Source organism: Phaethon lepturus, unplaced genomic scaffold, assembly GCF_000687285.1.
Source record: "Phaethon lepturus isolate BGI_N335 unplaced genomic scaffold, ASM68728v1 scaffold517, whole genome shotgun sequence".
Taxonomy (NCBI): domain Eukaryota; kingdom Metazoa; phylum Chordata; class Aves; order Phaethontiformes; family Phaethontidae; genus Phaethon; species Phaethon lepturus.
In genome coordinates this window covers 93,405-119,442 of record NW_010553929.1, presented here as the reverse complement: position 1 = coordinate 119,442, position 26,038 = coordinate 93,405, and the positions used below count along the sequence as shown (strand labels likewise).

At 39.9% G+C, this 26,038-nt stretch overlaps 1 protein-coding gene across 1 annotated transcript in view; it reads left to right on the top strand.

Annotated features, from left to right (window-relative positions):
- Positions 1 to 26,038, top strand: part of LOC104624324 (receptor-type tyrosine-protein phosphatase N2-like) — a gene marked incomplete at its 5' end in the record, with an annotated part of 88,247 nt that overhangs the window by 22,668 nt on the left and 39,541 nt on the right. Inside the window, 3 exon segments of the mRNA XM_010291661.1 lie at positions 3,228 to 3,375; positions 10,822 to 10,895; positions 19,959 to 20,036. Of these exon segments, the coding sequence (XP_010289963.1) occupies positions 3,228 to 3,375; positions 10,822 to 10,895; positions 19,959 to 20,036 (300 nt within the window).

Below are 26,038 nucleotides of genomic sequence, written 5' to 3'. Positions count from 1 at the left end.
TATTTATTTCTTTTATACCAGGCAGACACTGCAGAATGTCTCATGAAAACATCCTAATTAAGGAGTGAATCTGAGTAGACATACAATCTCTAAAATATCAGAAGTTCCACTCAATGTAATGTACATCCAGCAGCTCCCAAGACAGTGTTTCAAAATTACTAAGCTTCTGTTTAGCAAAATGGGGATGGTGTAGGGGCTCTGAAGGACTGTAAACAAAACATTACTTAACTCTGAGGGAATTGTCTGTCTCCTGAATGTTTTAAAGCAAGCTTCTGTCTTGGTAGCTTTTGTAAAACTGTGTAAAGCAGATCTTCATGTTGCACAGAGCCTTCCATGGGTCCATTCAAATAGTCAAACACCTTTTCAAGATCTGTCAGGAAGTGCCCTGTGAGTCTGATCCACGTGTTGCAGGTGTTGAGACTACATGAAAAGTGGCTGTCTGGTTAACGTAAAGATTTCAGTGTGTTTTCATTTGAACATTCATTTCCCTTGACACTCAGGATTCCCTGAAAAAGGAAGCTAAAAGTAAAAAGAATATTCTTTTTTAAAGAGAGATGAGTTATTTAAAAATGTGCACTAAAGCAATCAAATTACCTTAACTGTGTCACATTTCATGATTTAAAAAGAAAATAAAATTTATTTTTTAAAATATAGTTCTTGAAATCATCAAATAGACAGGTTGGAGCCAACGGGAGGCCCCTTGCTACGTACAGCCCTGCCTTAGGAATCAAATGTCCTGGCCCTTTTCCTACAGCCTCATCGATCTCGCAGTATTTTGGAGTCATTCAGTGTTGGCAGATGTATATATCCGCACAAAATGTCTCTGAAGTCTATGGGACGTTGGTGACGGGCATGTCAAAATGAATGAGATTATAAAACTGTGGTTAAAAATGGGAAGATGCTACGGGCTGGTGCTGGGCTGCCTGATCTCTGCCTGCTGCGTGCTGAACAGCTTCTCTGAAGCCAGGAGTCTTGGCTCAGCGTTATTGTAAGGTTTTCCTAGTTCTTCCCTTTGCCTCATAAAAATTCTTATATACCGACTATTCTCTGCTCAGGACAGATTATCCTTTTTTTATTGCGTTCAGTAAACATGCCCAGGCACTGATTTGCTAGGAGAAAAGAACAGGATCTTTAGCCTCCCTCCTTTCCCCGGTAGCAACAGCCTTTCGACAAGGACAAGAAACTCCGAGGGTGGTGGTTTCCTCTGACTGACTTGCAGGTGGAGGCTGGGGGCACGTTGCTGACCCGCTGCCCGTACGATGGGGCCACGCAGCTCCCCCGGCTCCGCGGCCGTCAGGTCACCGCTCCGTCCGCTGCAGCGCTCCTTCCTTCGTTACGGAAAAGAAGCCATCACACAGGAGGTGCTTTGATTCTATCTAGGCCACCGCTATTTTTCACCTCCTTTAGAAATGTTTCTTGTAACGTGAGGTATTTCTACATCCTTAAAGATATCCTGTCTGGAAGCATCGCTTCTTGAATTGCTTTTCAGTAACAGGTTTGATTTACAAATCTCGTGTAACGAGACACACGACAAACCCTGCACAAAACAAAGCTGTGTGTCAGGGCCTCTTCTGTAAGCGAAAAAACGTTCAAGCTGCAAGAGAGAGCAGCCTCCTCTCCTGCCTCGCCGGCGGGGGGGGAAGCGCGGTGGGGCGACAGCTGTAGCGGAGCTCCCGCTTGGCGCAAGACGGGCTGCAAGCTTTTTGCACCTCCTGTTAAACCCGCCGAGAGGGCAGGCGAGCCTTTCTTCTTTAAAGCATGTTCGGGAAGAACTATTCGACATAACGGAGGTTGTCTATGGAGAGGGATTTCTAAGCAATTAAACTGCTTTTTATACTTTCCAGGGAATCCTTTCCCGGAGCTTTTTCTAGACCGGTGTTGCTAGAGATTGGGCTGGGCTAGTGAGCGCGGCCGCAGGAGCCGCTGCGGCTGATGTTTGGGCCACAGGCACCCACAGCTCTGCTCCCGACCCCGTCCGGGCCCTGAGCCTGTCCCCTAAGCAGTCTGTCCCTTTTTTAATCGGGTTAAGGATGTGAACTTTAGCCGACCTTGTAAAGGTAGTGTGGAGTTTAATTTACAAATACAAACTGGGTGTAATGTGTGATTGTTCTGTTGCTTACAGTAGGAGAAGATGACAGGCTCTGGAAGGCAATTTGGCTGTGTACGTAGGGTTATGGCACCAGGCGATCACTTTCTTAATTTTCACGTTAAAGAGAGGGGAAGAATTCTGCTTTTTCCCACCCTTCCTTCTTTCTGCTCCCTTCCCCTCACCTCCTGGGATGATTTTCAGGTCCATGGGGTGAAGGAATATGGTTTTCGTTCACTTTTGGCAAACCTTTGGAACTGAATTCCCCATCCAGTGCTGTACTGAATCTCTAGCCTTGAGAGAGCTGCAAAAACTTAAGACCTGCACCAATATACTCTGATGGTCTGTCATTCCTGCCACAGACAGTTAATTTTTCTTTGGTGATGCTTCTCTTAACGCTGTTGACTTTACTGAATACCAGGTACAATCTTTAACAGCATATATTAATATTAATTAACAGCACTTTCTCAGTTCAAGGCCCTCTCTGTGCCAGTCCATGTGTAGTACAAGTTCCTAATGACCCAGTACTTGAGCCATGACACTTCAGCCTGGTGATTTTTTAATTCTCTTCAACCACTGTATCGTTGTTGTGACTTGCATATGTGCTTGAACTTCGGTTTTAAAAGCCTTCGGTTTGATGTGAGCTGTTGTTGTAGTAAGTAATTTTTATCAGTGGACTTTTGTTTCTTTTTCACTACCTGATGAAAGAGACATTTGGGCTTACATTTTCTAGGTACTTAAGAAGAAATAGTTTTCTCCTGAAGCTCAGTAGCTGGAGTTTCAAGCATTTCTTCTCTGTTAGCGCTGGTACATATTAGCGTTCTCATTTGGTATAGCACAAATAAACTTGAAGTTGACTTGAAGTAAATTAATTGGGCATAAGACAGTGTATTTTGTCCCCAAAGCTCAGAGTTCTTGATTTTTCATTCCTGACCATTCTTCCCTCCTGTTAGGATAAAAGCATCTGAGCTTTCAACATTTTGGAAAGCTGGAAACAAGTTCTGAGCAAGTACTTTTTTAGAAAAGCCCTGAATTATACCTTAAGTCTTCTCATTCTGCTTTCCATCCTGAGATACGTCCTTTTAGCTTAGCTTTGAGCCTGGATAAGTCAGTGCTTAATACAGTATTCTTTTAATTCCAGTCCTACATGGAAGATCATCTGAAAAACAAGAATCGTCTAGAGAAAGAGTGGGAAGCTCTGTGTGCTTATCAGGCTGAACCCAATGCCACCACCGTTGCACAGCAGGAGGAAAATACCCAGAAGAATCGCTCACGGGCTGTACTACCATGTATGTACACTTTAATTTGAATGATTGCATTTTAAGTTCTTTATACTTTTCTTCATATCCTTTGCACAGTGGTTTGAAAGCTACAGATGACAGGCAGAGTAGCCTTATGTGTGATAGATAACTGTAGCTATAGCTATGGGCTGGGCGCGCGTCCTGTTGTCATATCAGACGCTTCTTATCTCCTTATAGCTTGCATATATGTTACAAAAATGCACCACTACGTGACATAGCACTGCTGCTGCAGCTGTGCTGTCTCATGAAACTCAATAGCCAGAGTGCTGGAATATACTTTCTGTACAGCAGTGGCATCTGTAGCCATCCAGTGGAAAGAAGTTTGGCTTGTGTTTAGAGAAGTTGGTGTCATGTCCATCCAACAGTAATATCAGCAGTCTATAATCAGAGCTAGATGATCTGTTTTTCAGATACTCAGCTGTACTGAATGAGCCCCTTTAGGCTTCAGTGGATAGGCTTGCAAACTGGCTTCTCTCACTACTAGGCTTAGGCTAAAAAGAGAAAGAAAAAAAAAAAGCAGCCAGTGTTTATATTCTTAGAATCTGCTCCTTCCTGTAAGCAGTCACCTTTCTAAGCCTGAAATAAAACCAACACGTTTTTCCAATGCAAATATATGTATCTCATAGATTACATTGGTAATCTATGGCCACACATTTTATTAAGCAACCAATGAAACAAAACTGAAACTGAGAATATATGCACAGTCCACAGCAACAAAAAAGCTCTCAGTCAGTGTGCCCACAATCCAGCTGGGTAGCTTGGCAAACATACATAGCTATTTTAATTTTTAAAGAGCCCTGAAAACATTATTTTTCCCTCTGAGAGCCTTGAGTAAGTACTATTCCTCCTTTAGAAATGGGGATATGACAGGTAACGCATTAAGTAAATGTCAGAGCCAGATTTAGAGTGAAGATTCTTTGGAAGTACATGGTAATTTAACCAAGCCCATCAGTCCTTGCATGTTTGCTTCAGCAGAATTTGGCTCTCTTGTTTGTATAGAGGTTCTTCTTGCAATACTTTGCTGCATAGGAGACGAGTACAGTAGTTTGGTGGCATGAATGGTCCTGAGTAAATATGGTGCTGGTCAAAAGCCTTTTGAGGCAACAGCAAGAGTATTCTGACTTCCATGTGTTTTGAGATCAGGTCTGTTGAAAAGTTCTAAGGAAGTCACCATGAAAGTTAAAGGAGTGCAAGACTTCTGTGTTCTTTTCCATCCTGAATAAAAAGCATTTAACCAACATGATAGGAAGCAAAAATTGCTCCATGGTAATGTGTACTGATCCAAATTGATCTTCCTGCTTGAAGTTTTCTTCTCATTGTGGACTTACAGTCAGACCATCTTAAGCTGTTCCAAGTGCCGCCTTATAAATCAAGCCCGACTGTTTCTGGTTGCTGCCTTGGACACAGCATGGGAGCTCCAGGTGTTGCCAGAAATTGATGCTGGTCATTCAGCCAATGTTGGAAACATGTCTGCATGACACAGTAAGCGATAAGGTAGGGACCCTCAGCCTAGACCGTTCTAGCTCTGAATCCAGCAGTAACATAGCTGCAGCAGTGCTAAAGAGCAGAGATTTTTAGCTTGGGTGTCATGCCCACACTACAGAGCTGAACTATTTTCAGAGCTAAGGTGGTCTGTCTCTTTTCACCATATTGTGCCATGTGGATGGATCAGCCTACGCCACTGCTTCTTCCATGGCATGTTGTTACGCCTGTTCTTCCCATCACCGCATCTAGACCGAATCAGTACTACCTGGGAAACTATTTGGACATGGACAGTGTGGTGGTAGTTTATCTGAGGCTTTAATTAGAAGTATTTTAGCACATTTAAAATCCCTTAATACTTTTACAAGAGTAAAACGCTATTTTCTTGGCTTTGTTACAATGTGGAAACTTCTATTATAGCTATTAGTGCACTTTTTGAGTGAATTGCACAAAATTGCCTTCCCTCACTTTCTGAAGTTGCTGCGGGCTGGTAAACAGCTGTCACGTTATACCCTTAAAACTGCTTTGATGGTGGGCGGAAAGTGTGGTATAGAGTTTAAACAATATTGAATTTTGATAGGGTGATGGTTATTGCAGACTCTAAGAATAGCATGAGATGAGAAAGAGACCAGTTTGCCCACTTATTTTTACTTTCTTTGACATTAAAACTATAGCAAAAGTCACAGATTTACTTCATAAAAAATTAAGAAGCAAAGCTGATATGCTTTTGATATGCAACAAAGTTGTTATGCTACATTCAAAGTATTCTCATGGAGTAATGCCTTGTTAGCATTTCCTTACCCCTTTCGTATTCATAATCACCTTGACAAGGTAGAACAAGATTGCCAATTCATGTAAAAGATTTCATCTTAGGAAGGCTTCAAAGAAGCTTTAATATCATGTTGTATTTACTTTGTGTTTTCCTTTCTTACCCAGTCTTAAAATAATACGATATTATTTTTTACTGATTATGTAACTGATGTAATTTCTAGCTTAACATTATCTTTAATCTCACAATTTTATCATATCTTACTCTTATACCTATCTTCTCTATTTACAAACAGCTTTTAAAATACTTGGTAGCAGAACACCTTGGCACCAAACTTAATTAATTGCCAGTTAAAAAAACTCTAACAATTGAAGTAACTTGGACCTTCTAGATTAACAAAACTGCATGCTTTTATCCAAGCAACAAGCAGATTGCTATAATTTAGAGCAATGGGATACCTTTTTTTCTGTATGAACACAGGAGCAGCTCAATTTTTTGGGGTCCAAAAAAAAGCTTTCCAGACTTTATTTTCTTTTCTTCCATCGCTACAAAATAAAACCACCTCAATAGGGTCAATACTGTATGTTGTTATGTATGTATACTATAGATACATATAGGTATTTTAAACATCTGGCAAACAACTTTTTGCAATGAGCATCTGTCAAACAGCGGTTTGTATTAGTTGTCTGCTGTAGCTGTGTCCACAGGTCATGGTATATACCAGAGCAACCTGGTCGCTTCTGTGCAGCCAGAGCACAGCCAGGGGCTGTGCGCCGAGGGGGGGACGCCTGAGCGGGGGGTACCTGCTCAGGGTGTGGGCATCGTCTGTGTCAGTAATGCGCATACAAATAGTGCTCTGCAGTAAGTGAACTTGATCTCAGCTCAGAGCTAAGAAGAGTTCCGTTTTGTGCAAATAACCTATGGGCAAAATAATGCTAATCCACAATTTATGATTTTTCACAGTCTTCACACTGCTCCACTTTTGCTCCTCAGTAGTTCTTCACTTTCTTACTTCAGTGTAGTTCTGTATAGTGCTTTGTATAGAAAAAAAAAATCAGTCTAAATCTAGAAAGAGAGTGATGGTCTGGGCAGAATGTGCCAGATGTGTGATGCCTGGATTCAGACAACCCAAAGTTGCCCATATTCCTTGTGTCCAGCCTTTGTTTGTTGGTCCTCTCCCTTCAGAATTATCTGACTAAAAGGAAACAGAAGACAGAGGAAATTAGGTAAGATGTGAATCTTATTTTTCCAGGCTTTCAGTCGCCATCTGAAAAACAACAAAAGTAATAGATCTTCATAAAGTCACAGGGCCACTGTGAAATAAATAAAAGACTGTGAGATGGTGTACTACTGTAGTATTGGTGGCTAAATAATCCAGATAGATATGACATTTTATGCTCAACTCAGTTGTTTAAACATGGGAATCTAGTGCCATTTGAGACGGCACTAAAGTATTCAAGGCACCCACACAGAGCTGGTAGGTAAAACATAGGCTCTAGCTGATAGCTTGAGTGTCTTTAGGGCACCCCAGATATCACTAGAAACGTACACTGAGGCATTGAAGCAAGTTCTCTGGGCATGATTCTGTGATACCGTAGACTAAGACGCCTAAATTTAAGTGTCTCCATGTAGCTGCCTCCATGTGAGCCAGGTGTCAAAGCAGCCGTTACAGCCAGTGAAAAGCCAGTCAGTGCAGTGGCACCAAGGGATCTGTGCAATGACCAAAAGTAGTTTTTTTTTATTTTCAGTGAAATGAGTAGCTCTAGGATGCCGTTGGATATCCTGTGTGAGCTTCAGATGCTGGTCCCTTAGGATACAAGTCATTAGGTCTTGTGTCATATCAGTTAACCTCAGGCAATGTCCCGTCTACTCTACAGTTTCTCAAATGGTGTGACATATTCATGTTTAGCCAACTAAATCAAGACTGTAACCCAGTCCACATGAAGAAATCTGTATGAGACACCAAAACTTAGATTTCTGTCTACAAATTGAGTTTTTATATTTTGCAAACTCGTGTGCTTGCTTTATATTTTATACTTTATCCTTCACCCTTTAAAATGTATACTTTATATTTTATATGTATATAAAATACAGCATTGTGTTGTATTTCTCTGCAGCTGTAGGTTATTTCTAGTCGTCTTGTTTAGGAAGTCTCTCTGCCACACATATCCATCTATATGTTTTGCTTTTCTTTCAGCTGTGGCTTGGCTGGAGCTATAGTGAATGCAAAGTAGTTCAGCATTCAACAGTAGCTGTTGTAGATATTTGAACCGATGACTAGTTGTAGCTTGGCCAGATTGCAGTAGCTAGTAACAGCATCTGTCTTTTCTCTCACTCCCTTATTACCTTCCCTCTCTTCTCCTATTTCTTCATTCATCTTTCTTGCTTGCTTTTTAGATTCATCTTATATGTCTTCCTTTTCTGTCATCCCCTTCCTCTTTTATTTCCTGTTTCTCCTGCTTCTCTTTACCTGCTTGTAACATAATGAATATTCAGTTTACTAAAAAAATCTTGTACATTCAGCGTTTTCCTCATAGTGCTTATTGTTAACATAACAAACCGATGTCCTTGATATTCTTTTTTTCTTTTTCGTCTTTTTCTGCCTGGTTCTGAAGAGCTATTATGCCAGTTCCTAGAAGCTTTGAGGTGATAACAGGCATAGACAAGCACAATCTGTTCATTGTCAATATGAACGCTTGATGCTGCAGCTGAAGCACACATGGGTGCAAATTCTTGATATATGCAGAAAACACATGTACAACCTTTTTTGCACGCTGTTTTTTTTCTGAACGCAAATACAAAATCTCACCACCTTTTCACTACCAAAGCCTTAGCATGTCTCACCCTCTGATTAAACCCTTCAAGAGAGCAGGATAGTGATATGGCACACTAAATCAGAGGGTCTGGGTAAAACATTATGTTTAAAAAAAAGATTCCTGAAGTTACTGATCTGACACTTGGCTTTTATTGGAGAGTCACACTGACATCTGTTTGCTAAATACTGATGAATCACTGTCTGCTCTCTCTCCCTCATCCATGTGAAAACATCTCACACGTTTTCTTTGGTGATTAGTTCAGACACATTTGCTATCCAATGAATGGGGCTTCTCCTGAATGCTTACTTAAGGTAGATGAGAGACCACATTTAGTGCGTGTAACCTGCATATCTCCTGCACAGCCAAAAGGTTTCCTAGCTGTAGTTCTTCAAGCACTCTCTGACAGTGCTCTTTGTAAAGCTTTCCATGCAAAATCTTGGGTAGCCACAAGATCTCATATGTCACAAATTCTTTTTTTATGTTTCAGATTTTTTGTGCAGTGGTGCCAAAGTAAAAGTGGAAGTGAATAATGTGCATGAACATGTTCCCTTTCTCATCTTCTTCACCCTCATATTGTGTTGAAACCTTAGCAGAGGAAATAATTTTATATGAAAAGTAAAGAATAGATCTTCATTCATTTAACATGACTTGTTCACCTCTAATCCTGTTCCAGAATGTTGCTCACATTGGTGGGTTAAATTTTGCTGATGAGATTGAGTGACTATAAACAACACTCATACAAGCACACCTTTGTCTTGCTCATGTATTGAACTGCCATGACATTACTAGTGAATAAACCTAAACAGAGCCCAAACCGTCTGTCTCTGCTTCTCTGCTTTCCTGTGTGGTACGTTACTATGTTTGATAACTCATTTATTGTTCCTCATTTTTAAAATAGTAATTGGTACTTAATAGTTTAAAAAGCCAACCTGTAATTCTGCTGTTAAGAATGGTGTCACGGGCCACTAGACAAGGTACAAAGGAGGACAAGGTGTATTCATGTGCTCTTATTTTGTCTGTTTGAATAACTGGTGGAAAGATCCTCTGAAAACATCCGTGTCCATGTTCAACTGTAGAGAGTTACAGAAAGGGCAGCTCCATGACCTCTCACCACAATATACTGTGCAGGGTAGGTTTACTGAGAAGTATAAATTGTGCTGGTTATGTATCAGATACAAGATGTTTGAGATTCATATGTAAAGACTTAGACATCTCACATAAATTATCTGCGTGTGGTCTGGTCTTTCTTTCTTTCTTTAGTCAATGGAAAGAAGTGGGCATTTCTCGAGTGCAGTTTGGCCTGTTTGAGACAGCTAAATCAGGATGAGAAAATTCGTGATGCGTGTGGTCTGGTCTTTCTTTCTTTCTTTAGTCAATGGAAAGAAGTGGGCATTTCTCGAGTGCAGTTTAGCTGTTTGAGACAGCTAAATCAGGATGAGATAATTCGTGACACAGAAATATTTCTTTTGTCTTAGCAGATAGTGAGTCTAGATGACTGGAACACATGCAGACATCTGCATTGTCACTGTCTAAATACAGAAAAATAAAATCCATGCATCATATATATCCTGAAGTAAAAAAAAAGGACTAGAATTTGGGGTTTACCAGCTCTAAACATAATTGAGCTAGCACTAGTAAATATGCAAGGTAAGAAATTATAAAAGTTTCTTAACGATGGGCAAACAACACGAGTAAGTCTCCTATGTTCAGAGCTTACTAGTGGTGTCTGAATTAGCTACATTACCAACAGTGTAAGATGTCTGTATATGCTCCACTTGTACCTCTAGATGCAGTTGCTATCTGCATGTTATCACTCCCATGATCATCTCCAAGTCATATCGTCTCCCCATGCCACTAGCATAGCACCACACAGCACTGGTCTTTGATCAGGACAGATTAATTTACTGTCCAGCTCTAAATAGTCCTTTGATGTTCCTCCTGTTCCTTTTATAGAGTAGCCAGATAGACAAAGTCCATCAGTTTACTTCCTCCATGACCCTGCAAACACAGGAGTGTGTTCTATAATAATGTTTTTTTTCTAGCGATTTGCCTAGTTTAAATCTTTAACTCCATGAGCAGTTGAGATTCCCCTTCTTCCTACGAGAGGTTGTAACACATTATGGGGCATCTCATGAAGACATGCTTTCTGGTATTCAGCCTCTGAAATATCTTAGTGCTTCATTCCCGAGACAGGCTGTGGCACTGTGGCTGTATCAAGGCTACGCTAGGTTGGGAATCAGAAGGAAATATCCTTTTCTGATATTTACTTTTTGCCTATCTTGAAATGCACATTAATCTGACTGAATTGTTTGAACTTGAAATGGGTAGAATACTTGTATAGAAACTTTCTTATTTTCTTCTTTGCAGATGATCATTCCAGGATATGTCTGAAAGCTGAAAATAGCCACGACAATTCAGACTACATCAATGCTAGCCCAATTGTAAGTACGGTAACCTATGAGAAATAATCCAAATAGTCAGTCCCTGTCTGTCTTTGTTGTTAAAATATGCTAACTTGAGGCACCTCACTGCTCAGGCTGTGGAATCTCAGGTTGTGAGCACCTGACAACGCTGATGTCTCTGGCTGTCCTTTCAAACTGAAGAGAAATAAATCTTCTACATGCACATGCAATACCCCTGAAGCTTATGTATTAAGAAAACAAAGTCACTAGATAGTTGTCCCTCTACCTTGTAATACTGTCAGGTTTTCTGTATTTTGGTATTATTAACTTACAGATTATAAAAATCAACAATATAACCTTAGCAGCGATTCTCCTTCTCTGAAGAGGTAGAACTTGCTTATTCTTTTTTGCTTTGTCCTGCTAGCTACAGTCCTAGGACAAATGGTTTCTGTAGGCACAGAGAGCTGAGCTCCACAGGCTGAACTTATTCTGCAACAGACAGTGATATTTCCTCTTGCCTTTCTTCCTCTCTTGCCCTACTGATACATAGCTTGGTGTTTCTCTAGCTCTCCTGGTTCTTCTCTGAGCTTGCTGTTTTGAAAGGAGGAACGAGATCCCTTACCACTTGTGTCTTCAGTCAAACTCCAAATAGGTCAAGCCAATTTCTGCCTCCAAATACTCCAGCGTCGCTCAGCTGCCCTTTCTAACCCTACGTAAGCTGAACATGAATCCTTTCTTGCCTGTGAAAGGTGATAGGGAGAAAAGGTCTCTATTTTTAGACACAGAACAGGTATGATAGAGCCAGTGTCTCATACTGTCTCAATGGAAGTGTCATGATACCCATTTGAAGGAGGAAAAAGGCACTATGTCCTTGACCTCTGTGAGACTGCTAGTATTGGAGTCACTTTCGCTCATGGTTCTTACTCACATTAATTAGGCACTAAAAAGTTGTAATAGGGAAACGTGATGAGAAAGAACTTAGGATGGAGAATTACATCTCACTACAGTGGGCTGTGTGTGCCATTAGTGGCTTATTTTCCTGGGGAGTATCACTCCCCCAGTTAAATCACTTTGTGTGGGCAAGGCAGTTGACGATTTGCAACAGCATGAAATTACAGGCTTCCAATGTTGTCAACAATACTTTAAAAAAAACCCACAACTACATAGAAACTGTTGTCTGAGCTTTGTTTTTGTTACTTTCAGCAGAGTTCAAAAACTTCATTTCCTTGAAAAAAATGTTTTATTCAAAGAGTTAAAAATACACAGAACCGTTGGGTTCATCTTCAGGATGCTTTCATCTTTGGCTTAGTGTGGAGTGTAGTTCAAAGCACCCGCACGCTTCAGGGATTGCCAGCTGCCATTTTAGAAGACAGAGCAGATGCACACAGATTAGAAAAGTTTTTGGACTACTTTTAAGTATGTCTCTGATTAGACCAAGCTCTAGCTGGCCCCAGAATCAGCAGATCATTGGAGTAACTTGGCAATCCAAGGAATATGTATCCTGCTTATAAAATCATGCACAGCAGCCCAGTTCTAGGGCCCCAGTGCTCTTTTTGCCTGTCTTCGGGGCACACTCAGTGAGTTATGTTTGGTCAAGCCATAATTTGGTAGTAGAAGCTAAGAGGTTTTGTGGCAAGCACAGGAGTGGGAGGTGTTAACTGGAAATGAGATGCTGTATTTTTGTAAGAGCTTGGTTGTAATTCGCATGACTACAACATGGTGCAAAAGTGGAATTACAGCATCTGTAGACAGTGCTAAGCCAGGTTCTGCATTGGCTGCAGTACAGATGTTGTGTTTTTACCGAATAACCAAGCTGGACTTCTGCAACCTGCCCAAAAGTCTGCATAGACACAGCTTAACTGGTTTTGGTACACAAATTTGGCTGGGGAAGGGGTAAATTCTTTCAGGTGTGTATTTGCCTGTTGAAATTGTAATTGTGGATTATAGTGTATCCCCTTAATTACACTGAAGAGAAAAGTCTTAGATTAAGGTGGACAGGAACAAGATATCCCATGGACATAACTGGGAAGAGATTTGCTTTGTCAGGATGCCCAAAGCTGATGCAGACAGAGGATCTTTGCTTCCACAGCTTTAACTCATGGTTTTACAGGGTGTTGTAACTTGCCTTTCTATCCAGCACTTAATAAGGGTATTTTCTTCTGCAAGGTAAGAAGGTATTTTTTTTTTTGTAGCATTCCTGGACTCAAGAGTTTTGTTCAATAAAACAAGTCACACTGATGAAGCAAAAATTCTTATGGTTGTTTGCATATCTCTCACAGAAATATTTCTATGTCCAGAGATGAGTGGGTGCACAAGTGTTTCATTGAATTGGGACAAGCACCCAATATCTTGCACAGCCATGAAAAACTTCCAAGAGAAACTCTTGAGTTCCTCTTCTTCATGGTAGGATAGGGACTCTACTGTGTAGGAAGAAGTGCCAGAGACCACATTTGTGTAGACGCCCTGTTATTCCAAGGAAAGGAAAGAGATGCTCCAGATGGTTTTCTGAGTTCATTTCACCAAGTCAATAGTCATTTTTCTATTTGGAAAGCAATAGGTAAAACGTGTTTCCTGAAGGTGATGCAGTGGGAGGTTAGTAGAAGGAAATCACTACTTTGCAAGCCCATAGTTTAGAAAGATTCCCTGCAAACTGTTTCATTTCAAAACAAATTAAATATTTTCAAGTGAGTAAACGTAATGTAAATGTATTTGTTAATCTGGTATAGTTTTTGTATAATGAGGTGGAATACAGGAGTGGCAGAGACATTCAGTCTCTGGTGTCCCCACCTCAGAAGCCTACTGGAATATTGTATTGGGCTCTTGATTCTGCCATATTCACTGTGCCTGTACAGCCGTTGCAGTCTGAGCCGGACACACAGGCTATTACTACTGCTGTTTAGTTGAGATCTTTTCTGTTAGCAGACACGCATTTAATCAACGCCTTTGTAAGTGTACAGTGGATGTGGAGTACCAGTAAATCTGCCTAGTCTCACTCTTGCAAAAATCCTACCGTTTCTTTCCTTCAGACCGCTGCCTTTCAGCTTAAATAACCTCAGTACTTATCATGTCAATACAGTGACGTTCCTGGTGCATTTGTGCCTCGCAGTGCTTGGGTTAGGAGTGAGCATTGTCCTGAGCCGCAAGATGGGCATTAATAGCGCAGGATCGGTACGGTCTGAACTGCCTGGAAAAGGATTTTTCCTCCCCGCGCGTGTGAGCTGTCTGGTGAGGGAAGAGTGTAAAATAATTATATTTAAGCTTTGGAAAGGGAGGCTTCCAGTCGTGTATGTGTCACTGGGTGCCTCCAGCTTCTGGGTCAGTGGTCCAGTCTCCAGCTGGGGCTCACTCAACCTTAACTTAAGTCTAAATGAGTGCAGCAGTACACCGTAAAAAAATCCCCACGCTAGACAATGAGCTGGCCACCTGCCCACATGTTTCTTCTTTTTAAAAAATGCTACCCCCCTCAAGACCTCCTTTCCCTCCAATATGTTGTGGAAACTGGGGTTAGATTGATGGCCTCACCATGGCTGGCAGAGGGTAAGGAGAATCAGCAAAGATTTAGTCCAGGTTCTTCCTGTAGGTCTTTAATTTCACTGTAGTGTGAGGCCAGGCAAAATGAGTCCTCAGGAGAAATTTGCAGGGTAAAAGTGAGGTAGAAATTTGTTTCCCTACTCTCTGAAACAACATAAAGTACTATGATAATGACTCTGCTATCGGCAGCTGAATGAAAGGCTTGCAATTACGGCACAAGAAGACCCTGACTGTGCAGAATAAAACTGTGATAATTACATCTGTCATATTTGTACTTAGTCCTCATTAAATTTCAGGAAAATCATCCAGTAGTAAATAATGTGCAATCTTTGCTTTTAAATCAGAGGTCATGAAAGTAAATGGGAATTCTGTTTTTCCTCATAGGGTGTCTGAGAGAGAAAAAATCCCATCAACTACATTTAAAAACTCAGTTTGCTTATTATTGAAGACACCAGACTGAGGAATGTCATTAGCATGACAGTTTGTTCAAACACAGCATACAAATTTCATCACCAAGAATAGACTGAAATGCATAATGGCATTCACAACCAGATTTACTTCTTTCATTCCATTAGGGGTTTTAAAGGAAAGATTTAAAAATTGTTTTAAATTTTAATTCAAACATGAAGATGAGGACTAGCCTACCTTTTTAATTTTAATGCTGAGATGAATGTGATGACAAAGTTCATCTGCGTTTGCTGGATATGCTTTCTTTTACAAACACAAATATACTTCCTTACTTTTAGAGACTGTCTACACTCTGTGTAATAAATACATGCATGGAAGTAGATTTTAGTGGTATTATAAACACAATAAATTTGGAAACTACACAGTAGCTTGAATCCATATGAATTTTTAAGGTGTTAAATCAGAGTTCAGCTTGCTTTGTCATATATGGTCTACACTGGATCTCATTCTGATCTCATATAATTTAGGAACATTTCAGCTAGACTCGGAGGATTTAGATCAAGGCAAATATGGTGTGACTGAGACCACATCTTACCCAGCATCTTTCTGTGTGGAAAGTAAGGATCTGACAAGCCGAGAGGGAAGGTAAAGGGCAGGAATGAATCAGTATATCATTTACATGCGATTTCAGAATGATCACTGGTGCCTATTGACACTTTTACTTCAGTTCACAATTTTAGAAGACTACTTAACAAGAATCTATGTGCCACTCTCAAGTCTAAATATAATAAATTTGAGGATTTACTCTCAGAATGTATTGATTTTGCTGTATTTCACCAGCATTATCAGTGAAACCATGCAGCAGCATGATCTCTATATAAATACTCCACAAATTTCAGAGTTCTTCAGAGAAACCTTGCAAAGTCTTAGGATAAGGCAATTGGATAGTATAACTGTTGAAGGAAAAGCTAAAGGAGTTGCTTTTATTCTCTAGTAAAGCAAAGGTGGAATTGTGGTCCAATATTAATTTAGCAAAGGTTCAACTAATTGTGATACTGTGTTCTTTATATATTTTCCTACTTTAAGGTACTGTAAGTCAACTTATGTTACAAAAACCATAAAAAGACTGTAGAAAAACACAAATTGTGCCACTAACTTAATATATAGGGACTTTTTCATTCACTTTTCTGTGGTATTTCTTTTCCAACAAGAAATCTGAATGTTACTCCTTTTTGTTTCCATTTGCTTTTGACAGTGGTAGTGATGGAAATCACCAGAGTCAGCTGCGTGGTCAGTTATAGTAATCCTTGATCTTTCCCTAATACAAAATCATGGAAAAATACATTGAAACATTATCACCAGACTTGCCTTTGTTGTATTGCAGCAGAAAATGAGAATTCCACCGTAGTAGAACAGTTGTAATAATTGCAGCTTTTTCTTGCCAAAAATGGCTGTTCAATCCATTCTGATGTAAGTATTGTGAACTTTGTGCTTTGATGGGGACACAGAGGGAAAAATCGTGTTCTTTTTGAGCAATTACTGTTACGGTGATTTCTGAAGGTTGTTGTGATGTAAAAAGTTACCAAACAGTCGATTTTTGTTTTAATACTTGATAGTATGGAGCCTGCTGTTCTCTATTCTTCTCTGGAGAATGCATTTTCTGTTTTATTTTCATGAAGTGAGAAATCTGAGGGAACCTTGAAAGAAGATAATGACTACTGACATAAAAAACCCACCTTTTACTTGATCCTTGATTAGTTAGTTTAAAACCCATTACTGATTTCATTTCTTTATTCAAACTTCTGTTGACTTTGATAGATTAAGATGCCCTTGGTCTTCCTGGTGACCTTGAGAGAGTAAAAAAGAACATAACAAAAACATTCAAGAACCATCTCTTGCAGTCACCTACTCACGTTAAATTGAATGTGACCAGAGTAGTGATTTCTCACAGTTTTCTTGAAATACGTGGTCTTTAAAACAGTACTTATAATAGAAAATTGATGAAACCAGGAATTTCATTTAATTAGTCTAATCTTTGCTCTTATTTTTGTTCAGTTTAAGATCATTTAATAGTGTGATAGGGCTTTCTGCCATCTTCTATTTGCTCCAAGCAAGAAGAGTTTCTGCTCATAATTGTTTTCTGTGCAACACAGTGTGCTTGGAATGTAATAATTGTAATTGTCTTTTGAATTATTGTTAAACTGCTGATACACTTCACTCCTCTGTGCTTATTTTAATGTTTGCCACGTTCCAACAGCACCTTTGTGACAGAGGTTGATTAATGCTGAAATGCCAAGATTGGCCTACTCCTGATTTATCAGCTGAATGCTGAGAAGTATTTCCTCCATGACAGTGCTATTTGCATCATCCTTGATTTCTTCTGCTTTGTTTTCTGGCATGTCTACACACAAAAGAATTTAGTTTAAGAAGAAATTCAAAGTAAATTATTATTCTTCTAAAGTTTGGTGTATTCACTGTTGGTTACATTTCCAAGTCAGGCTCTCACCTATTAGACAAGTGACATCATTTTGAAGTGGATGCAGCCTCCAACAGTTTCCACTGGGAGTTGCAAGTCCTCCTCAGTGCAGGTTGATTTTTCATAGATAAGATTTTTAGTTCCAGCATAGGAAAATATTTAATCATATTATTAAATCCTATAGATCTCTGTGGGATTCAAAACAAAACAACAACAGAAATTATTTCAACCATAATGGAGCAAAAAATCCCTTTAAGCCTGACTTTTCCTTAATCATACTTGCCGTTGTTTTCAGTTGTGTTTAGTTCAGTGTCTCAATTATTACAAAAACAAAAAAGCTCAAGAAGTGGGCCCATGTGAAACTCATGAGGTTCAACAAGGCCAAGTGCAGGGCCCTGCACCTGGGTCGGGGCAAGCCCTGGTATCAGCACAGGCTGGGGGATAAAGAGATGGAAAGCAGCCCTGCCGAGAAGGACTTGGGGGTCCTGGTGGATGAAAAGCTGGACATGAGCCGGCAATGTGCGCTCACAGCCCAGAAGGCCAACCATATCCTGGGCTACATCCAAAGCAGCGTGGCCAGCAGGGCGAGGGAGGGGATTCTGCCCCTCTGCTCCACTCTGGTGAGACCCCACCTGCAGTGCTGCATCCAGCTCTGGAGCCCTCAGCACAGGAAAGACATGGACCTGTTGGAGCAGGTCCAGAGGAGGCCACAGAGTGCTGGAACACCTCTCCTGTGATGACAGTCTGAGAGAATTGGGGTTGTTCAGCCTGGAGAAGAGAAGGCTCCAGGGACACCTTATTGCAGCCTTCCAGTACTTAAGAGGACTTATAAGAAAGATGGAGACAGGCTTTTTAGCAGGGCCTGTTGCGATAGGACAAGGGGTAACGGTTTTAAACTAAAAGAGGGCAGATCCAGACTAGACCCAAGGAAGAAAGTTTTGACAATGAGGGTGGTGAAACCCTGGCACAGGTTGCCCAGAGAGGTGGTAGATGCCCCATCCCTGGCAACATTCCAGGTCAGGTTGGATGGGGCTCTGAGCAACCTGATCGAGTTGGAGATGTCCCTGCTCATTGCAGGGGGTTTGGACTAGATGGCCTTTAAAAGGTCCCTTCTAGCCCAAACTATTCTATGATTCTATAAAAAAAAAGTTGCTGATTTTGAAATCATTCCCAAGTTTTTTTTGCTAATACTGCTTTCTGAAGAAAGCTGTTTTTTCCCTGGTTTCAAAATACCCACAGTAGTTAATGTCCTGCTATCAGAATTGCTTTTGTCAAAAGGCAAAGAAAGCAAGGTTGAAATTTGTTGTGAACAATTGCTTGTTGTGAAGAGTTATTTGCTGATAAGAGAAGCATCTCAATGAAGCTCAGAATAAAATGATGGTATTATGGATGTCCCAGTCAAGGTTTTTTGTAACTATGGGTGGTGAATCAGAAGTAAGCTTTTATTGTAAATGGATTCAGTGATTTCATTCTACCTGTGTTGTGTTGTCCTGGAGGTTTTTAATATTAAGTCCGGCTTAATTATACATCAGAAAATTAGAAACATAAAAGTGATCCCTTCCTTTTTGCAACATTCATCATATTGTTAGAATGTTAGAATAACTTACATCTGCTCTTTTATGGTTCTTCCTTCTTTTATATTGCACATAATTATGAGGTGCCTTCTTTTACGCTGACATGTACCATCACTGAAAATTTTGATAGGCTATGAATAAATTCAGTAGATGCCTCTTAATGCAAATGTGACTCACATTCATTCTTATTCAGATCTTTACTTATAGAACAGAATTGTGTATTGAGGCAAATTCTGCCTTCAGCTACATGGGTATAAGTTAACTCTTGCTGACTTCAATGTCACTGAGTCACACCCACACATCTGAGAGCTGAACTGGGTCTCCTCTCTTTATGTTCAAAGTTTTGTCTTACCCAGTTCAGCGTTAGAATGAGTTTGTTTGTTTTTTAATCCCATCAGCAGATCTTCTTTTTCAGCAGAATGGGTCCTAAGATTTAGAACCAAGAAAACCACCCATCAGTTTGAAAACATTCATTGTAACACACTAATCCTATTTACTCTTGATGGCTTTGTTTCCTAGATCCTTTATTTTTTCTGCTCAGTGAATTTTCTGCTTCTTGAATTAAATGTAATAATTAAGGTCTTTAAGCAGAACTTCCTCTACTGAGGCCAAATCCACGCATTTAGATAGATCAGTTAACCAGAAAAAGCCAGAAACTGAATTTGTTCCCCATTTTTGCTGTTTTTTAGTTACATGTGCCCTTGACTGGCATGGTGGAAATGGAGAACATATTTAGATGTGTGGAACATTCTTAACACTCAGTGTAGAAAAATGTTTCACATGGCTCCTAGGTTGCTATGAAACCACGAGTACTGATCTCAAATAAATGCCTTTGTCAACCACCATAAATGATTTACACTACATATTGAGGACATAGGACATTGCTCATCATGTGTGCCAATATTCATCTGGTAGCATCAGCCTTTTGAGGAAAAAGTTCTTCTCTGAGCTTATAAGTAGAAATAAAATTCTTTGCTTGCCAATAAAGAGTGGAGGGACATTACATTCCTTTAGGAAGTCCCTTGTTTCTACCCTTGCATACATTCTGTCTCTAACACAGCAAGGGGTTTTCTTTTAAATAAGTGCAATCTATGTTCCCTCTCCTTATTCCAGATGGACCATGACCCCCGAAACCCTGCATATATTTCCACCCAGGGTCCTCTTCCTGCTACTGTTGCTGACTTCTGGCAGGTAAGTTAAACATCTCTTTGAAAACTGAATTTATGTTACAAGTCAAATGTTTTCTTGTGCTTCTAGAAATGTAATGTGTATAAAAATCTGTTGTGCTTGAGTCACAATAGGTAGAAAAACCTTAGTTCAAATGCCTTTTTAAAATCTAGTACATGGGTATTAAAGACATTTATGTGTATGACAAGGCCGGCTAAGAAATAGCTGATCTGGAAATTACATTGAAAACCTCAGGCCAAAGTATTCATATTTTAGTGCCAAACTTCAGTAATTAAACTGCTGCCAAAGACTGGATGATTTTCAGAGGGCCTGACCTTCTTAAGAGTGTAGCCAGAATTCATTGTCATTCTCCAGATCAAAAAGGACCTAACACTATGTGCAATGAATTTTTCCATTGAAACCAACTTCTCACACGTCCCAGTTCCCCAAAAGGCTTAAACTCTTATGTGTTTTCCCTACCACAGGTAGCTGAGTTAAATGTTGAGTTAAGACCCTGCTTGCATAAAGTTAAGTAGGTGCATAATTTTTTGCAGGATTGGGGCTAAAACAGTAGTTACTGATGCACAAATATGAGCTTGCTTTGCATGCAGTTTTTTTACATGCTGGTGCAGCGCTCAGATTTGGACATACACACACTGCCAGGCTAGGTGTGTGTGATTGTGTGACAGAAATGCTGCATTAGATACTCCTTTGTAAGTGTAAAAGTGTGCCTGAAAGCTTACTGAAGTTGTCTGGGGAGGAGGTCAACTGGGGCTTACTATCAACACGAACATGTGTTTTTAATGTTTGTTTTGCATTATGAATTTAGAAGCTTTCATTCTGAAGATAAAGAATATCTACTTGAGAAATTCAGAAGTGCCATTGTATTTTAGGAGCATGTATCCGTTGAAATCATACTCTCTCTTCATCTGCATCACTTGGTCTCTGATTGGAAAGTGTTAACTGATCTCTATTAAAGACAATTTCCTGCTGTCTCTGATGAGGAATTGTGACATTTTCAAGAAGTTTGATTGTGGGTGCCTTGATATTTAAATGCTCAGTCTGAGGTATTTTGGGCCTGGTTTTTAGAAGTCCAGAGCAAATTCTTTCTGCCCGAAGTCAGTTGAGCTGTTGTTCTGCTTACATTTGAAGTAACTTGTGATTTTTGTCTTCAGTATCTTTTCTCCTTTCGTGAGTGGATTCCTTATGTCAGGCATGATATTTGAAAATGTATTTCTTAAGTTAAACGTGCAAAATCAAATACTATTCTGTAATGAAATTTTATGATTTCTAAGGCCTGGATTTTTAATTGTATATTTTTGCATATTTGTATATTTGTATTGTATATTTTTACCTGCAACTGCATCTTTACATGTTGACAAAAATATATGTTCTCATTTTTAAAAGAGAGATTTAAAGAACAAACTTTGTATAAGCACTGCTGCTGACACAGAAATCGGAATTAATCATGCCAGCATAGTATGAACAATGTATTTTGTCATTCTCCCTTTCTCATTTCAACAGTTAGGCAAACTGTTTGCACAGACACAGAGTGACTAGAACTGAAATGTTATTTCTTTGTTCTGTAGTCCGATCTTCATTCCAGCTTTGTACTCAAAAGGTCTTTTTCTTGACTTTCTTCATGCTGTTTGTGAGTGGAGAGTCTTCACTTTCCTTCATTTTCCTTCTGCTCTTTTTAGCTATTTCTCCTCCCAATTATCCATCAGTGAAAGTTCAGTCCGTCTCCCCACCAGATTTGCTGTATACATCTCCACAGAAACCATTTAGCAGCCATGGTTCAGCCTTCTGCTCAAGTGTGGCTATGTGTCCATTTTTGTTGTGATATCCTTTTATTGTTTCTTCCATTAGGTTCCACCGAAAAGTTTGTTTCTTAGATTTATTTTGATGATGTCTGTTACTTCAACGTAACAACCTATGTCAGATTGGTCCCTCACCCACTCTTCTTAAGCTTAAACTTCCTACAGATCACATGTCAGTGTGCCAGTTCCTGTCCCAAGCTTTTTACATGGCCCAGGGTATCAACCAGGTGTAATAAACAGGCCAAGAGAGATTAACTCTTTACAGAACACTGCATCGATAGCCGCTGACATGTAGTTGGTCCGTTGTACAAGGCAAAAGCCATGGCTTGAAGTTGTTGTGGTTTATGCCCAGATGCAGGAGCAAAGTTTATATCCATTTTTCACCTAATAGTACCTATTTTAAGGTAAAGCATGGGAAACCTGAACTTGCTATGGAAAATAGAGTATTAACTCCTTTCAGGGCAGGATCCTTTGACGTTTACTTGAATACAATTTTCTGTAGTTTATACGGACCATGGTGCTGCCACCAGGGATTGTTTAAAGATTCAATTATTCATTCCCGATACATCTTCTCCTCACTCTCCCTCCTCCACTTAATACCAGCTGTTGCTGATCTGTTTTGCTTTTTTCCCCTTTTGTGTGCTCAGTGAAGCAGTTTTCTGACTGGTAGTGAGAAGAGTGACTGACTCCAGAGAGACCTGGGACTATTCTGCTGTTCCTTGTCTAAATGCACAATGTCATGCTTTAGCAAGTCCAACAGAAACTCTTGGAGCTTGGTGTCACCTTCTATGGCAATATTTACTAGATGCGTTACTTCCTATTTTTGCAGAGTCTTAGCTGCTAAGATTCCCAAGAACCTAGTTGCATGGTGGGCATCAGCCACTCCATTTTATCTTGACTGAAAGGCTACCCCAGCAAGAAACAGTCATAACTGTTTCCATTCCTGTAGGCATTGCAAGCTGATTTCTAGAAAACACTTGTGTACAAAGCATTTCTTTTATTTGAAAGTGTAAGACAACTTTCTTGGCATTTACAAGACAACTGATACCTGTAATGAAATGCAAACTCCTGATTTGTCCTAACTGTCTAGATTTCATGCTCAAATTCCAGAGACACAGTTTCTAAACCTCATTTCCCTTATACTTGCATTTGATTCTTCCACCCATCACTGGCTATGTCTACATTAGCAAGCAGTGTGGCCCACTATGAATGGATTTGTAGAGTGGTTTTTTGTAGAGTGGTTTTACTTTAGACCAACTGTTCAGTAGTCCGATGGACCAAATGCCTGTTGGCAGGGGATGAGGCTACAGATGCGTCTGGAGGAAGCTTCTTCCAAAAGGAACTCAGTTCCTGAGCTTAAACACTGCTCTGCAGTGTCTGCTGCTTTTCATGTCTGTCCTCTACATGATCATGTGGCCACATCCATTATCTCTATTTAAGACCAAACAGATGATTTAGTTTTGGATAATCTTTTTTCCTAGTTTTATTGGCAGTGCCCTCTAAAACCTATTATGTTGATCCAGTGCCCAGTATTTTTGTGCAAGTGCTATTAGACACTCAGCAATCAAATTCCCATTTACTGTTTTCAAGTTGCCCAGATCTGAACAAAGACCATGGTCAGCTCAGTGTCTTCTCTTTCCCAAACTGGGCAAAGCTTTTTCATGAAACACTGATGATGCTTTGTCCAGGCTCATCTTGTTTAGCATTCTTACAGAATGAAGCAGATCCGATGCCTAGTACCACTATGGGACTGGAAGGGACCAATTTCAATCATCTCACGAGTGACCACTTCTTGGAAGTTTATGTCCTTTTTGGTAAGGTGAGGAAGAAGACCAGGTATTGTTCTTCAGTACCATCAAACTTGAGCCACTACAGCTGGCAATTAGGCTCAGCATTTTCTGTACACCTTTCTATTCATTTGAGTTTTCATGTTGACCTGAGAGAGATAAGCTTGATGGAAGTTTCTTTTTCAAAGACTCAGTCTTTGAGATGAAGATAGTCCAGACTCCTGTATATTGGTCATTTTCAAATGGTGTTCAAATTTGTATATGTTGTACAAATAATAATGATGAAAAAGGCAAGTCTTACTCTGGCTTTTCTAATGGCATAAGACCTCTTCCAGGCATCAGACTTCCACAGTTGTCTGTGTCCCTTCAGTTTACTTCTCCAGCTCGTTATATACTTGGCATAGCTCCTCTAAGTCAGCAAGTGCTAAGTTAGTTCCAACTTTCCTGGCTTACGTATTTCTTTGAAAACTTTCTAGCCTGCAGGAGTTGTGTTGTCAGTCATCTCATTGATCTGTTTTGCCACAGGGCTTCCTAATCTGTCTGGATACTCTGTGTTTGCGGCTCAAGCAGAGATTTCATCTCTGCCTGCATGTCGTCTCTTAGACCGCTCTGGAAATTTTCCAGCTACTACTTTAATTAATTTTGAAAAGCCTCCAGCTGATTTAAGTGTTCTTTTAATTTCATCTAGTCTTGTTTTCATCTCTTGTTACCAATTACTATTTCTGAGAGATATGTCCTTCATTGATTCTATTTTGGTTCAGTGGGAATTCCACCTCACGATTCCCTTTCTTGAAAACTGGATGCTTCTCCTCACATGGTATTAATCCATTTTTACCTAAGTGGTTAAACAATTTGTCAGGTCTGTGGGTTGTTTTCTTCTCAGCTGGAAAGAGAATTCATCCTCAGGATAGGGTTTTGCTTTGATATAGTTCCATTTTATTTACAAAGAAAGTGCAGAGTTTTATTTCCTTGAACAAAGACAAAATCAAGTAACAGGCAATAACTTCTTTTTTCCAAACCTCATTCACCCAGTGTTTTACCCCCAACTTCTCTTTCAGCTTTTCTTCTACCAGGATCACAATGCTAGTTTGTCGAGCTGTGCTGGTGGTTTCTTTATTCCTTTTACACATTTTTGTTGCTTATCTGGATTAATCATCTTGCCTTGATTAATGCCTCTCTCTCTGCATTAAGCATATCAGTTTCTAGAGAAACTCGTGGGTCCATATGCTTCACTTTTCTCTTGTTTTTGATGATAACTTCTGTAATTTCAGTTATCAGGCTCCATAAAAGAATTTGCGTGTTTCTTACATTTATCTTGACTGAAAGGTGATGATTTTGTCCAGCAGCTTCAGTGAGATTTCACTCAGCTCTTTCACATAACGCTATTAAAATTCAACAGCTCTTTGAACGTAATTCAAAAGAAAGAAGGTGTAGAACATTTCTGATCTATAACAAGTTTTCGCAGCAGGAGTTCCATGTTGTGAATAATTCTGGAGGCATAAAATTTTATTATTTTCCATATGTGCTGGGTTGTAATTCCATGAAGTATTTGACATGAAGTGTATGTCTTAACTTGCAAAGTATTCTAAGAAGCAAGGGATGGTAATATGCAATAAGCTATTCCTAGGAGTTAGGATATTTAGAACCAACTGTCCTTGCACTGAGAAATTGTTCTTAATTATGCCAGTTTTATAAATTGCGTGTCGGCTAGGGTTCATAATCTCTAAATGGAGATTTCTGTAGGAGGCCATAATTTTTCCCTCTGGAAAATACCCCACATTATGCCTTGCTTTCATAAATCCACCTACATTTGCCCATCTTCCCCTTCGCCCTTTATGGAGGGAAGTGCATTTTCATGTTTTTGTATTTTGCCATATTAAATGAAATAGAGGGACAGATCAAGCAGTTCCTGCAAAGTGACTTAACAGGATATACTTTAGTTGCCTTAGAAAATGAAATTGTGTATGCTATATATTTCTCTATTTGTTGTCTTTCTGTGATGTCCTCCCTCCATGACCAACATAATAAATATATGAACATTATATAAGTTCTACAGAAGGTGTAGAGAAATATCATTTTTGTCATTTTGCAGGTGTTCAATGGGGTTCAGAGCACCTACAACAGTAAGTCACGAGACTAAATACGGTCCACACTTGTAGTTTGGACCAGAAAATTCCCTGGCTCTTGCCTGAATAGATCTGTAGCTGAGACTAGATAGTTCCCCAGATGCCTTAGTCCCTGAAAGACTCCAGTCTGGCAGGGACGACAGAGCAGATACCACTCATGAACAGCACAGAGTCAGACACAGGACGAGCAAGGCAGACTTCAGGTGCTGCCCCTTTGTGGTCAGGATGCTCCCACAGGAAGCCAGAGCAAGCTTCATCCTACGTGTTCTGGATCAAACCAACGCTTTTCATTA